This window comes from Semicossyphus pulcher, unplaced genomic scaffold, assembly GCF_022749685.1.
Source record: "Semicossyphus pulcher isolate SPU_LCO1_2020_fin unplaced genomic scaffold, fSemPul1.0.p SCAF_17, whole genome shotgun sequence".
Taxonomy (NCBI): domain Eukaryota; kingdom Metazoa; phylum Chordata; class Actinopteri; order Labriformes; family Labridae; genus Semicossyphus; species Semicossyphus pulcher.
Window position 1 is genome coordinate 6,271,811 of NW_027211681.1, and position 13,127 is coordinate 6,284,937.

At 41.5% G+C, this 13,127-nt stretch overlaps 1 protein-coding gene across 1 annotated transcript in view; it reads right to left on the reverse strand.

The window, feature by feature from the left end:
* The window catches only part of LOC138594225 (cytoplasmic phosphatidylinositol transfer protein 1-like), an 81,921-nt gene extending 70,454 nt beyond the window's left edge, over positions 1-11,467 (reverse strand). Inside the window, exon 1 of the mRNA XM_069665242.1 lies at positions 11,190-11,467. Within this exon, the coding sequence (XP_069521343.1) occupies positions 11,190-11,237 (48 nt within the window). The 5' untranslated portion in view covers positions 11,238-11,467. The remainder of the gene's footprint in view (positions 1-11,189) is intronic.
* Between the last annotated feature and the right edge of the window lie 1,660 nt (positions 11,468-13,127).

Sequence of the window (13,127 nt, forward strand, 5' to 3'; positions counted from 1 at the left end):
ATATAGCTGGTCTATAATGTGCTCTTTGCTATATTATTTACAGACCCAACATTAATCCAAGAATGAGCAAGCACTTGGCAACAGTAGCAAGGAAAAACTCCTTTTCAACAGGTGGAAACCTTGAACAGAACCAGACTCCTCAGTCTGACGCAAGAGACAGAAGGAGAGAGAGAAAGAGAGAAGTGGATGACAATGCATTTTGAGCTGTTTTCCATAAAGCCATCATCAGGCTTTTTACTCTCTTTCATAAACAGTCCTTCACTTCACCGGTTCCCTGAACTCATCATTGACCTCATCCAGGGTTCCCACTCTTTATAAGAAATAATTTTCCAGGAGTTTTTCCTGACAATACAGTCAATACTAGTACTGACACATTTAACCCTAGTTTTATTCCTCCTTGTGTAAAACACATGAAGGCAGAATGGTGGGGCGAAGTCGTTCATTAAGCCTATATCTATCCAAGTTACACCTGAAAGAACATAGCAATATATTGAAAAAACAAAAGACTGTAATATTCAAGTGTCATATTTAAGATGCACCGATACCCATACCAGTATTGGGTATCGGGCGGTATCGGAGCTTAAGTACTCGTACTCGTACTCAAAAAACTACGACGAGTACCGCAGCGGAATACCACTTTACAGCTTGACGTTAGCCTCCCATTAGTTAAGCAGGTAGGCGGAGAAGAAGCGCAGCCAAACTGAATCTAACAGAGTGTAACATAAACATTAAGGCAACTAACTTACATATTCATGGACGCACACACGATAAAAAGAGTCGGTCGGCGATCACTGATGTGGCCATAGTAAGTGCAGTAAACAAGTCCAGGCAGGTCTCCCTCACTGCCATGTTACGGGGGGATGCGCTGTGTAGTGCTGCGTTCAGGTGCAGTCAGAAATGGGAGTGTTCATCACGTGACCTTTTTTACACTATATGTGCATACTATATACTACACACTAACCAGGTACAGGAACTTCAAAGGGTCAAAACTCAAACTCAGAAACGCAATGGGTTTAAAAATACAGTCACCACTAGGAGACATGTCAGGTGAGGGCAAACCTGTCATAGCGCACAGCTTATCCTACCAACAGTCAAGTTTCAAACAGAAATACCCACCTTGGTTTATGTAGGCAATTTGAGCGAGGGGCTTCAGTAAATTAAAATTCTCCAGGACAACAAAAATTATTTTCAGAATCTCAGCACCGGAGTGCTGCATGCTGCTGTGGAGTACAGGGTCGCTGAACAGCTTACGTGATACGGACAATGATGATGTGCCCCTGTAATGTGTCTGTGCGTGTTCAATAATAGAAACAAGCACACTTATACTCAAAGCGCGGCTGTGTACAAGAGGGAGACAAACAAAATTAAAGCCGCAAGCGGCGATGAACGGGCCCTCGCATCTGTGGCCACGGCGGGGCGTGTCGCGGCCGCGGGGTGTGAGGCTGCCTTTGGGCGTGCTGCAACAGCAGGGTGTGCATGAGCCACAGCATGTGCTGCAGCCAGGGGCTGTGCACCAGTAGGCGGTGTTATCAGCATTACCCAAATTTCTATGTAGATCTGTGCAGGCCGAGACTATAATCATGCATGTGAAAGTTGATGCTGATTGAGCATTGTATATGAGAGCTACTACTGGCACTTACCAGTAGGTAACACTATGAGTATGAGTGAAAAATTAATATGCAGACCTGTTCGGGCCGAGGCTGTCTTCATGCATGTGAAATTTGAAGCTCCTTGAACATTGTATATGAGAGTTAGTACTGGGTCCTACCAGTAGGTGGCGCTAAGAGTATGAGCGAAAATAATTATGTGGATGTGTTCAGGGCAGTTCCCTAATCAAACCTGTGAAATTTGGAGGAGATTGGACAATGTATGTGAGAGTTGATATAGGCTGTCACCAGTGCTATAGCACTGGCAAAAAAAGGAGTGTGTAGATCTGACCAGGGCGGGAATGTTATCAAGCGTGTGAAATTTGGTGCAGATATGATGAAGTACAGCTGAGTTATTGCAGCCTAAATGTCATGGCGAGGCATCATGGCGAAGGTTATATTCGCCGCGACGCCAGGGTCACGCCCTCTGTTGAAACCTCAGCTATGTTTTTCACAAACCTTAATCAAGGTCTTAAGAGTTTCATGACTTAGATTTGAGTTTATATGTTTTACCACCTTGGAGGAGGGGCTTGTAGAGTAAAACATGTCACTTCCTGTGTCCAGTAGGGGGCACTATGCATTATGGGAAATATTTTCATGTAATTGTGTTCAAGCTGGGACTCTTGTAATGCATGTGGAATACGAAAAAAATTGAACATTGTGCATGGGGGTTACAGCGATTTTCTGTTTTTGGCATGTAGCCAAAAAAAACATCAGACTTTGACCCCCTGCCAAGGCCACATCCCTTGACAAAAACTAATTTTTTTTATATCTTTTGATCATCAATGTCTTGTCAATACACTGACTCAGTTTGAAAAGGATGGGAGGAAGTCCCTAGGAGAAGTTCATCAAAGTATGGACCCTGTGAATATGGCAAAATATGGCAAAAATTACCACAAAATACAAAATGGCTGACTTCCTGTTGTTAGACTTTTTTGTAGGTCCTGTCATAAAACATATGTGTACCAAATTTGGTGCACTTAGGTCAAACCTATGCGAGGGGCTGAACTTTAGGAGGCGCTAGCGAGCCATTTGGCCACGCCCATTCACCACAGCACGATCACACGTAAATTTCTCCTACTTGTGATGTGCACACCAACTTTCATGAGTTTAGGAGCATGTTAAAATCGCGAAATATGCAATTCATTTGGTTCGAGAAAAACAATAAGAAAAAGAATTCCTTCAATTTCAATAGCATCCGTCGGTGCTCGGGCCCTAATTAGTTAAACGCATACGTGAAAGAGCCCCTCTCCAGAGTGTGACTGTCACAAAGCGTGACGATCTCATGACGCTCTCGGGTTATGAAACAGGCTTTCTGGTGAGACAACACACACACACACACACACACACACACACACACACACACACAGCCATCTAGGAAATGAGAATGGGCCTCATTCGTGGATAATGGTCCATCACAAGCCATGATGGTTTCCTCTGGAAGAGTAAATGGCAGCAAATGGGATGTTGATTGAATCACAGCATTGTCATGTACACCAGATGGCAAAAGAGCTTTGCACCTTACCATGACACCAAAGAAACAAACAGCGTCTATGGGCCCCATTTTTCTAAACAAACCCTGGAGTGGATGGAGGAGGGGTCGAACCAGGAATAGAGAACACATTATTCTGAATTAATGGGGCCGACATTGTGTACCTTGGAGGTATTATGTCATATTTAGGCTTTGTTGTGGTACTATGGAGGGCTGTGAGATACAAATTGAGCTAGGAGTTCAATGCAAAATCCAAGTGTGAAGCCTCGACTGACAAACCATGACCTCTGACCTCTGAGAGGAGAATAATTCTCACAGGGATCAACAAAGTCTTTACACAACTTTTAATTACGTTCATTACATCCTATATCCTTAATGAAAGAACACATAGGCCTCAAAGGATGTCGTCTTCTTTAATTACCTCGCCTGGAAAAAAACAATTTCATTTGTTGAGAAAGATGTCTCGCTGTCCTCTCCGAGATGCATCCCCCTGTGTGTCCCCCGCCCCCCGGCGTGTGGATACATGAAATTAACTGCTGCCATCATGAAAATGTGCTCAGGGATTGAACAATGGCAGCAAATCTCGTTAAAGGGGCCTTATTAAAAAGGGGGTTTTAACGAGCCAGCAAAGTTATTTTCTTCTCCGACATGAATGAAGTAAGCAGGGAAAAGAGACACTCAAATTAAACTGAATGAAACTGTCTGCCTTTTGTCTCAGTGTTAGTTAAATAAGACTCCATGCACTTAAAGATTACCTGAAGCCATGGAGGGCAGTGTTGCGTGAAGCGGTTCAAATCGTCAATGTCATGCCTGATGGGCGATACAATGTCCGTACAACATGAACACTTCTATGTACATCCATGAGACATAATCCCTGTGGGTGGGAGTGGCAATATGACACAGCAGCTCTAATCCTGTTAGAGTACTTGTTAGGTCCTCTACAATGCAATAAAACACATCAGGTGTCAACTGAACTTATTCTACGTGCCAGCTGCTTAAATTACCGGATGTGGTTTTTGGCAAACGCAGAACACTATATTATAACATATTCATTCTCGTTAATGAATCCTGGCTATAAGACTGCTCTTGCAGAAATGCTGATGCCTTGAAAAATGGCGGCAGCAACCCAGGTGTCCTTCCTGCCATCCATCCATCCATCCGGCCATTCATTCAAGCAGCCAGCCCCACATCCTCCCATTTATACACTCATCCATCCTCGAATCAAACCAGCTATTCTCTCTGGCTGCCAACAGCACCAAAAATAAGCAGCATCCATTAGCAGAAGTCATTACAGCACCTCAGAGGCGATTTAACACACACATGCTACCTGTTTAACATTCATTCAATAACTGCACACACTCATGAATATGCAAATGGTAAATGGAGGGGTTATGTTTAATGCTAGGGTTTTATGAACTGTTCTGCTTTGATTTGAAAGGTGAGCATATATGTTTACATCTTTGTGTTTAGTGCGCATATGACAGCACATGCCCAGCAGAGATGTTCCCACAGCCTGGGTCTCGCAGCAGATTACAGTCTTATACAATCATATGGTGTCATAATCCTTCAGTTATTACCAGAGCTAACATCGCATCAGACCGCAGTCGAATCACTCCATCAAATCCTCTGAAAACACACGAATGTTCAGTTCGTTCAGCTCTGAATGGGTGTCTTTTTCGCCGGCATTTGCTGAATGTCACTCCGCTCTGAGTCACTTCGGTTAATGGAGGAGAAAAAAAAAAAGACTGGCCTTCTGAAAGTGTTAACATTACCGTGAAACGCTCATTCGAGCTGATACTTTGTGGGTCTTTGTAAATCTGAGCTCAATACTAAGCAGTTTTCGTTGCTCTTTTCGCCACTCAGATTCAGCCATCACAGTGTGAATTCACAGTTTTGATGAAAGCTTCCTATTTGTCAACCAAGGCCACCTTAAGGGTGAACACAGTTTGTGAAAGCAGGCGTGCTTCAGGAGACACACGGTGACTCAGGTCGGCCAAAGGTTGGGCGATGTCAGCATTTTTTTTCTCCTCCTGAGCTTGAAAAAGGGCCTGTCAGCGGAAGACAGGGGAGGTGCAAGTGAGAGCTACTGCAGCAGAGAGAGAGAGAGAGAGAGACGTTACAGAAGACAGACAGACAGCAGGAGAAGGAACACATCTATCTGCGTCTCCTGTGATGCATCACCCCTCTATCCTTTCCAGGAAAAAAAAAACAGGCGCGGTGGCTGATGAATGGACGCGCTCGCAGGACAAGAAACAGCAGAGTTAGCCCCAAAGGGAGTGAAAGGGAAAATGATTATTTGTTGGCTAAGTGGTTCTGGTTTGTGTTACATCTAAATCTTGTCAGAGACGGAACTTTAGACTAATAGTCAGAAGATATATTTGGACAGGGCTCCTTCAAAATAAGAGGCTTTATCCAGACCTGAATGTCTTCATTTGCTTACACTGAGTCATCCTCTGTTTACATAATGAATATTATGCTTAGAATATAAATATTAGAGGTAGCAGCAAATGTTTCTGGCGAAATCACCACCTACCTAGACCAGAGGATACTTATTTTTATGTATTTCTGACATTATTGGGAGGACTGTTGGTAAAATGGTAACATTTGCAAACGATTAAATCAACAACTTTACCCACCACCGTCTGACGTCACAAACGCGCCCGAAACAGGGTTAGTAAACAGTGAAGATGTTACGCTGGTTAGGTTTTTATTGTATCTATTACTCATTCAGGCTATTTATCAAATTTGACGACAATTTTGGAACGATGTCCGAGCGCTGCTTGGACAAAGACAGGCAGAATTTTTAGCTGAGATGACAAGGAGCTGCAGAAGTTACAGACGGAGCATAGCATCGCGCCGGAAAGAGGTAGGAAATTAGCATGTCAACACGGGTTTTGTGTTCCCATCAATGACGATTAGGACCGAGGTGATAATTACCCGGGTCTACTGCAGAGCCATTTGACCCGGGTCTGAATGCCTTTCCCATTAAGCAAAAAAGCCGGGTGTTAGCAGGTTTTATTGACCAGTGGGAAAGCAGCTTCAGGTGATGTCAATCAACGTTGTCCTAAGACCTCCCTGAGAGCAGTATTCCTCTTAATATATATTTGGCAAAGCATCATCTTCTAGATTTTTTTTTTTTTTTAAGGTGAAATTCTGAACATTTTTATGCAACATTTCTGAATATTGATCTGTCAATTTACCGTAAAATCCGGAATATAAGACGCTGTCTGTTTTTGGAGGTATCCCAGAAAGAAAAAAGCCTAAAAAAAACGTGTATAAAAGTTATTTCAACACTATTTCAATTTATTTTCATTTGAAACACATTCAAAACACACACACATTATAGCCTACCATCTGTTTTCACAATGTCGAGTTTGCAATCCTGCTAGCTCCCAGTGCGTGAGTTTAGCCTACGGTAACGTTAGCCCTGGCGATCATGACGTTGCATGTCCGTGACGAAGCTTAAGCTAGATTATAGCGCCCTCGACTGGGTAAAATATCGTAACACAACAAAAAACCTCTCTCTGCATTTTATACTAGTATATTGGTTGCACCGTTTTATAAGGACACATGTATTAAAAGTGTGTCTTATACACCAAACTTTACAGTAGTCTTTTTTTAAGCCCTAAAGCCAGTAATTATGTGAAAAATATACTTTTTGGTTTTAACAGAGGTAGTTAATAATTCTCAATTCATGACACTTCATTAGAGGCAAAAAAAAAAGCAATATAAATGTTGGGCTCTGGGAAATTATGATATGGAGTTTTCACTGTATTTTGACAATTTGTAGACAGAAAAAAAGGCCAATCCATAATAAAGAATATTCAAATATATTGTTTGAATATTCAAACAACTTTTTTTTTACTATTTGCTTTATGATTTACCGAGGAGAACGCCTTCATTGAATGTTTTTTTGCCCCATATTCCCCTATTACCTGTCTTTTTCTAGGCTATGAAAATGTCAAACTATTCCTTTAATGAAGAGAAACCGTTGCTAATTATTTCTAAGCCTTAAAACCAGGAAAGTCATTACCTCCAATTCTTTGTTGGATGTGTGAATGAAGAAAATTGCGAATGGAGGGAAAGGGCAGGAGTAACATGCCAGGCAGGCACACACCCATAAAGATGATTAAGAGCACAGAGAATAGAGGCTCACAGAACAGCTCATACGCTCCGGTATTTCTAACTGGTTCCTTCAGTGTGTTCTGTGTTCGTTTAACTTGTATAAACATTACGCAGAGACCAGTCCAACATCTGCACGAGTAAGGCTGTGATGACGCAACAGCAGACGGTAATCTCTGCTCAGAGACAATACACTGAGACGTGACCTTGCATGTCCCCATGACTCCAAATCTAAGCACACACACGCACACACAGTGTATTAGTGCACTACCCGTGGGAATTAAAAAGAAAATAATACTCCCAGAACTTCCCTTTTTACTCCTCCTCCTCCCTTCTTGTCTATCCGTCCTCTCTGTCATTCTCTTCCTCCCTCTCTTCCTTCCACTACAAAGTAGTGTATCCCTTCATCCACCCATCTCCAGTCCTCCTTCTCTCAGTCCATTCTTCTTCTCCTGTTTTACAGACAGGAAACTCTGACTCCACTTTTAGAAGACAGGGGATGATGACATCCTGCTCCATGTGTGCAGCCATGATAAGAACAAACAGAACACACCACTCAGGAGACTTCTTACTAAGTTAAAGGACTGTGACAACGACCTTCCTGCGATTCATCCAAATAGGGCTTTATCTTTGTAAAAATACAAATGGAAGCAGAGTGCAGCGCCTATCTGAGCAGTAATGGATGGCCACTCTCCCTCTTGTACTAAAATAAAAAGTGTAATGTATTCATCCCTTTTTAATCCATTTTTCATCCGTGTTTGAAAATTGTGTTATTACATGGCTGTGTTGAATACTTGATTCGATTGATTGGTCGATTGCTGCATTCTAAGCTCTGTTATTTCTTTATAGCAGAACACTGCTATGAAGAACAGATTGTAGCAAGACGACTAGGCTAATTCTAATCATATCAATCCACAGAAAGAAGTCCGCTAAATTTGACATTGTGTGCGACTGTGGGACAAAAAAAAGAACAGCAGAATCTGCAGAGATAAAGCCAAAGACACACAAAACTGAATGACAGCAAATAGAAAAAATTGAAGAAGACACATGAAATAAAACTAAACAGAGCCCGGTTGGGAAACAACATTATTTGAAGATGGTGAATGGAAAAGAAACTGTCAACAGACTCTGACCGTTATAAGGCAAAAACCATCGGAGCATCTGTGGCAGCACCTATTTTCTATATAAAACCAGTGCAGTTCAGCCTTTTCAGCGCTCTGCATCCTCAGCGCAAAAAACGCCCTGTGCGTCAGCTGTTTTTTGTCGTTGCACTTACTTATAAGTAGTTCAACTTTTGGAAAACCGCTGCGCTCATCAATGTCACTACTCCTGCAGCGACAAATCAAAATCAGGAAGGGGCGGGACTTCAGTAATCAACTATGTCAACAACAATGGCAGAGGTGAAGCTAATCCTTTCGTTTTTTTGTGGGTAAAATTTCCAGGTCTAGAGCTGTTGCAAATGCCAGGACACGACTTCTCTACATTGTTTTTATGTTTTCTTATTATAATTTTCTTGAATAAAAGCCTGTATTAACCATACAGAACAATTTCAAACAGACTTAACAGTCACTTCCAATACAACTTTTGTAACCTAGCAACAGTAAGCACCTGTGAGAAGCGCTCTGAATTTCAGGGCGTGGGCACTGCCCGCGCAAAAAAATGCTGTTAGTGGACACAGGCCCTCAATCAGGTGTCACACTGATTTGTGCAGTCCCGTTCACCTTGTCTCACTTCACGATCAATGGAAATGTTGACTTTAATGTGATATAAGTTGGATGATTCTAAGGAGGTACCAGAGTTTATTGTTGCCACTGACGGTGCGTTTGATGCACTTTTTTGTTTTGCTTAATTATATCTATCAATATGAGCCTTCACCATAGCTCAAATATTACAAGTTTGGCAATGTACAGTGACAGGAAATTGCACACGAAGGAGGTGACAGGGCAAGCATTAATGGTAGCGTAATCCATTATTTTTAGGCCATAAAAAGTGTATTTAGGAGGTATAACTGGAGTACTTTGAGATCAAACTTTTAGCATAATAGATAGCCTACATTTTTCAGTTGATAACCAGTGTTGATCCATTTCAGACCGGTCACTTTTGAAATGATAGTGCAATTCTATCCTGTATTTTAACTTTCATATCGAGGCTTTAAGGACACTGTTCTGTCTTCTCCTCACAAGCATCTGTTAAAAAATCCGACCTACGTGACATAAAGCTCTCACTGCTCCTCTGGGCTTGCGGTACACACACGGTGAGGGCCCGAGGTAGATTTACTGGAAGGAAAATATGTGTATGCATGCAAACCCACACATAACACACATATGCAATATCACACATACACATAGGCGCTTGCAAAGGTATTTCAAAGACCTGCGTACACATTCTTCCTGTAACACCCGTGTATTAGAAGATGTCGTTTCTGTTTTGACCACAGGTTTCTGCATGAGAGGGTGGTTAAATGCTTGTTTCAACCGCTTGTGATGGCTAAATACAGAAGCTGGCGGAAAAAAAAAGACAAAGGTATTGTTCTTTAAAATGGGGCTTGGTAAGAGTTTCATGTAGACGTGCAGCCTTTCTGTCAGTGTACGACACAGAGCAGGGATGCATCTTTTTCCACATGACACCATAGTGGTCCCCTTAATTCCTAGAAAGCCTTAACTGTCCTGTACTGAGAAATGGATGCATAAACTGGATGCAGTTTGCTGTGTGTGTGCTGGTGGAAACAAAAAGTCAGAGCATCATGAGAGCACAAGATTTTGAGGGGAAGGAAATGTGAAACGATGTGTGAAACACTTGAGAGAAGGCAGTCTTTTATCTGCCTTCCTCTTTGTCTTTCTTTCCTAAAAATAACAGTTTGAGAAAATGACAAAATGTTCTTCTTCTTAAAGCTTTTGATGTTTCTTTAAAGAAGACAAACCTGACAAAATGTCCCTGCAACCGGGCCATTATTCCTCCTGACTGCCAGCCCTCAACTATAACAACACCAACATCAGCACCCACGCTTTGCAACTACACAAGCGATGGAGATGATGAGTAAGTAAACAATGGCATGGGTGATAATTGAAAAGGGTGCTGTCAGGGTGTGCAGCACGCATGCAACGACAAGAGAGCAATAATCTTCAGTTCCTAATTTTAGACTCAGTGGTGAGACCAAATAGGCTGAATGCACACTATGGGACACACTACATTTTTTTGTGATATCGAGCAAAGCAGCACAAGTGCAACTGTGTGTATATGTATGGTATCAAACTCCAGTTTTTTCTAAGCATTGTTCTAGTGCCATCATGTGAAACCAACAGGACAGTATTAACTGAATGCAATGCAATTTCTATGTAACTGTTTGAGCAAGTGTGTGTGTGTGTGTGTGTGTGTGTGTGTGTGTGCGTGTGTGTGTGTTTGCGGTAAAGAGGAAGAGTGATGACACTAAATCCTTACTATGATCTTATAATGTGATTGTGGTGATGAACTCTTTGGTCAAGATGAGAGCACTTTCTTTTGATAGTCTATTTTACCAGTTAATCATACAAAATATAGTGGATTTTAAAATGAGTTTTTACAGTGTTTTTCACAAATGGGCTTTATTAAGGGTTGTTCAAGTGTTTTTAGGGGGTGGTGTGTGTGTTTGATCAGAATAAAAAGTAGACAATTGCCAACACGTAATTTTGGACACAGCCGAATGTTTCAAAGGGCACTTAAGAGAAGTATTTAGACTTTGTAAAGACATAGGAGGAGACAGAGAAATGACAGAAAGGTGTAAACTTAAGTTAATCTGAATCTTATTAGAGTCACCTCCTGCCACATGTCTGTAACCGTTGGCAGCGAACCCAAACGGTTGAACGTTAGCTGTCAGAGTTGTGGGGAAAATACTGAACCTCCGTCGTGGTGAAAATTATATAAATAAAGTAAGAAATTGTTATTAAACTCACCTCCTCCACTGTGAGTGGCATGCATATCCTGTACTCCTTCAGCAACATCTTCCCCCTCGGCGCGTCTCTCGTATGTATTCACAATGTGTCAAACCAGCCAAGTAAGTGCTCCGTCCGCCGACCGACGGGATGTGTGTAATATCTGGAGACGTGTCAGCACATGTGGGAGGATGGTCGGTCCAGGTTAAGAAATACACCCCGAGTTACGACTGACTTCTTTCATTGGAACCAGCGGACACTCTCTCCGGTAAAGAACGTAAGAGCAGGAATGAGCTCGGTTCAGAGTTGTCCCCTCCTATTACACTGATGAGTCAAGTTACGAGCAAACAGCGCAGGACAGGACCGGAAAAGTTATCTGTTTCGGGGCTTCAAAATAAAAGAGAGAAATTTATCACGTCCAAAAAGGCTCCACTTGTTGTTCTTACTTTTATTCTGGTTGTCTATTGTTATTTCAGTTCCATTTTATTTCCATAGTTCCATAATTTATTTTTTTAAAACAAAGAAAAGTATTCCAATGGGGGTACTAGTTCACCTACAGCTAGCCTGTAGGCTGAATCCAAGGAAGGCCACCTTATCAGGCCTTTCAGTTAATTTTTTAAAATGTGTTTGGGCCTATTTGTTTTTGAGTTTGAACCACTCAAAGACAATATTAACTAAAGCAGGTGCTGCATTTTTAACTTTTTTTTTCTTGTAGAGGAGCCCTATAAAAAAGATTATCTAATACTTGTTATTTTTTCTATTAGTTTATCACTTAATAAATTAATTTTACAATTTTATTCGATAATATGCGTACTGCTGGAAATGGAACCAATGTAGATGTGAGATATATCTAATGTATTTTATGTAATTGAACTCTCTTTCTTCTCAAGCATGATAAACTTACAGTTTACAGTAGGCTACAGTTCTGTACATTGCATGTTCTTCTTCTACGTGATCAAATTTATTAGTGAGTAGCATTTTAAAATGATTGAAATGTGTTCAGTGATATGCAGGTTAACATTCACACTTTTAATGTTGAATATAGAGTATTTCCTCATTATGACCGTATTAAAATGATTAACTGAAGATTTCAGTCATTCTTCAATAAGACCATTAGTTTGAAATTTATTTGACCGGAAATTAAATTGACTTCTGCGAGTTGCCTTCACGCGTCAGTCTTCAAGATACCGCTAGATGTAATTGCTGATATAGAAATGTGTGCTTTTTTAAGTGGTGTTCCGCGAAACCACCCTTCCTTACAGACACTGTAAAACTCTTAGCGTGTTGTGTTCAAAGTTGGAGGAAAAACGAGTACTAAAATCAGAGGATAAAGGAGTCTCTCGAATGTCTCTCCTTCGTCTGCCTCTGCATGTGAAAGCAGCTTGCAGACCCATCGGAAAATTTAAGCGGTTAACAGCAGCCCCAGCCCCCCTTTCCTCCCTCTGCTCGGCCCGCTGAAATACGACGCTGTAGGCTACTCGGTGGAAACATCGGCTGACACAACCACAGGAAACATCAGTTCACGGCTGCACACTCACCCTACATCTGTCTCACCCGAGCCTATTTCTTTCGGTCTCACACACACTGCACACACACACACACACACACACACACACACACAGTTCGTGTCAGGGCGTTAAGTGTGTTTCTTCATACCATCAGTCCAAAGTGATGTGGAATCCCATTTGTGCAAAAATTATGTCCAATATGCATTATCTGTCTACTGAACAGCATATACGCTTTAGCCATCAAGTTAGACCTAAGATGCACTTTATTATCATAGCATTTTCATTTCAAGTCCAATAGGCTGTTGAGTGAGGTGGCCCTGCAAAAGAAACACCTATAACTGCTGATATTACATCAGGTGCCATGCCCATTTAATGAGCTGCATCACAATTTAAGACCGTTTACAAGAACACAAATGGAAGTAAAGATTTTAATTTAAATAAATGTCTCTTA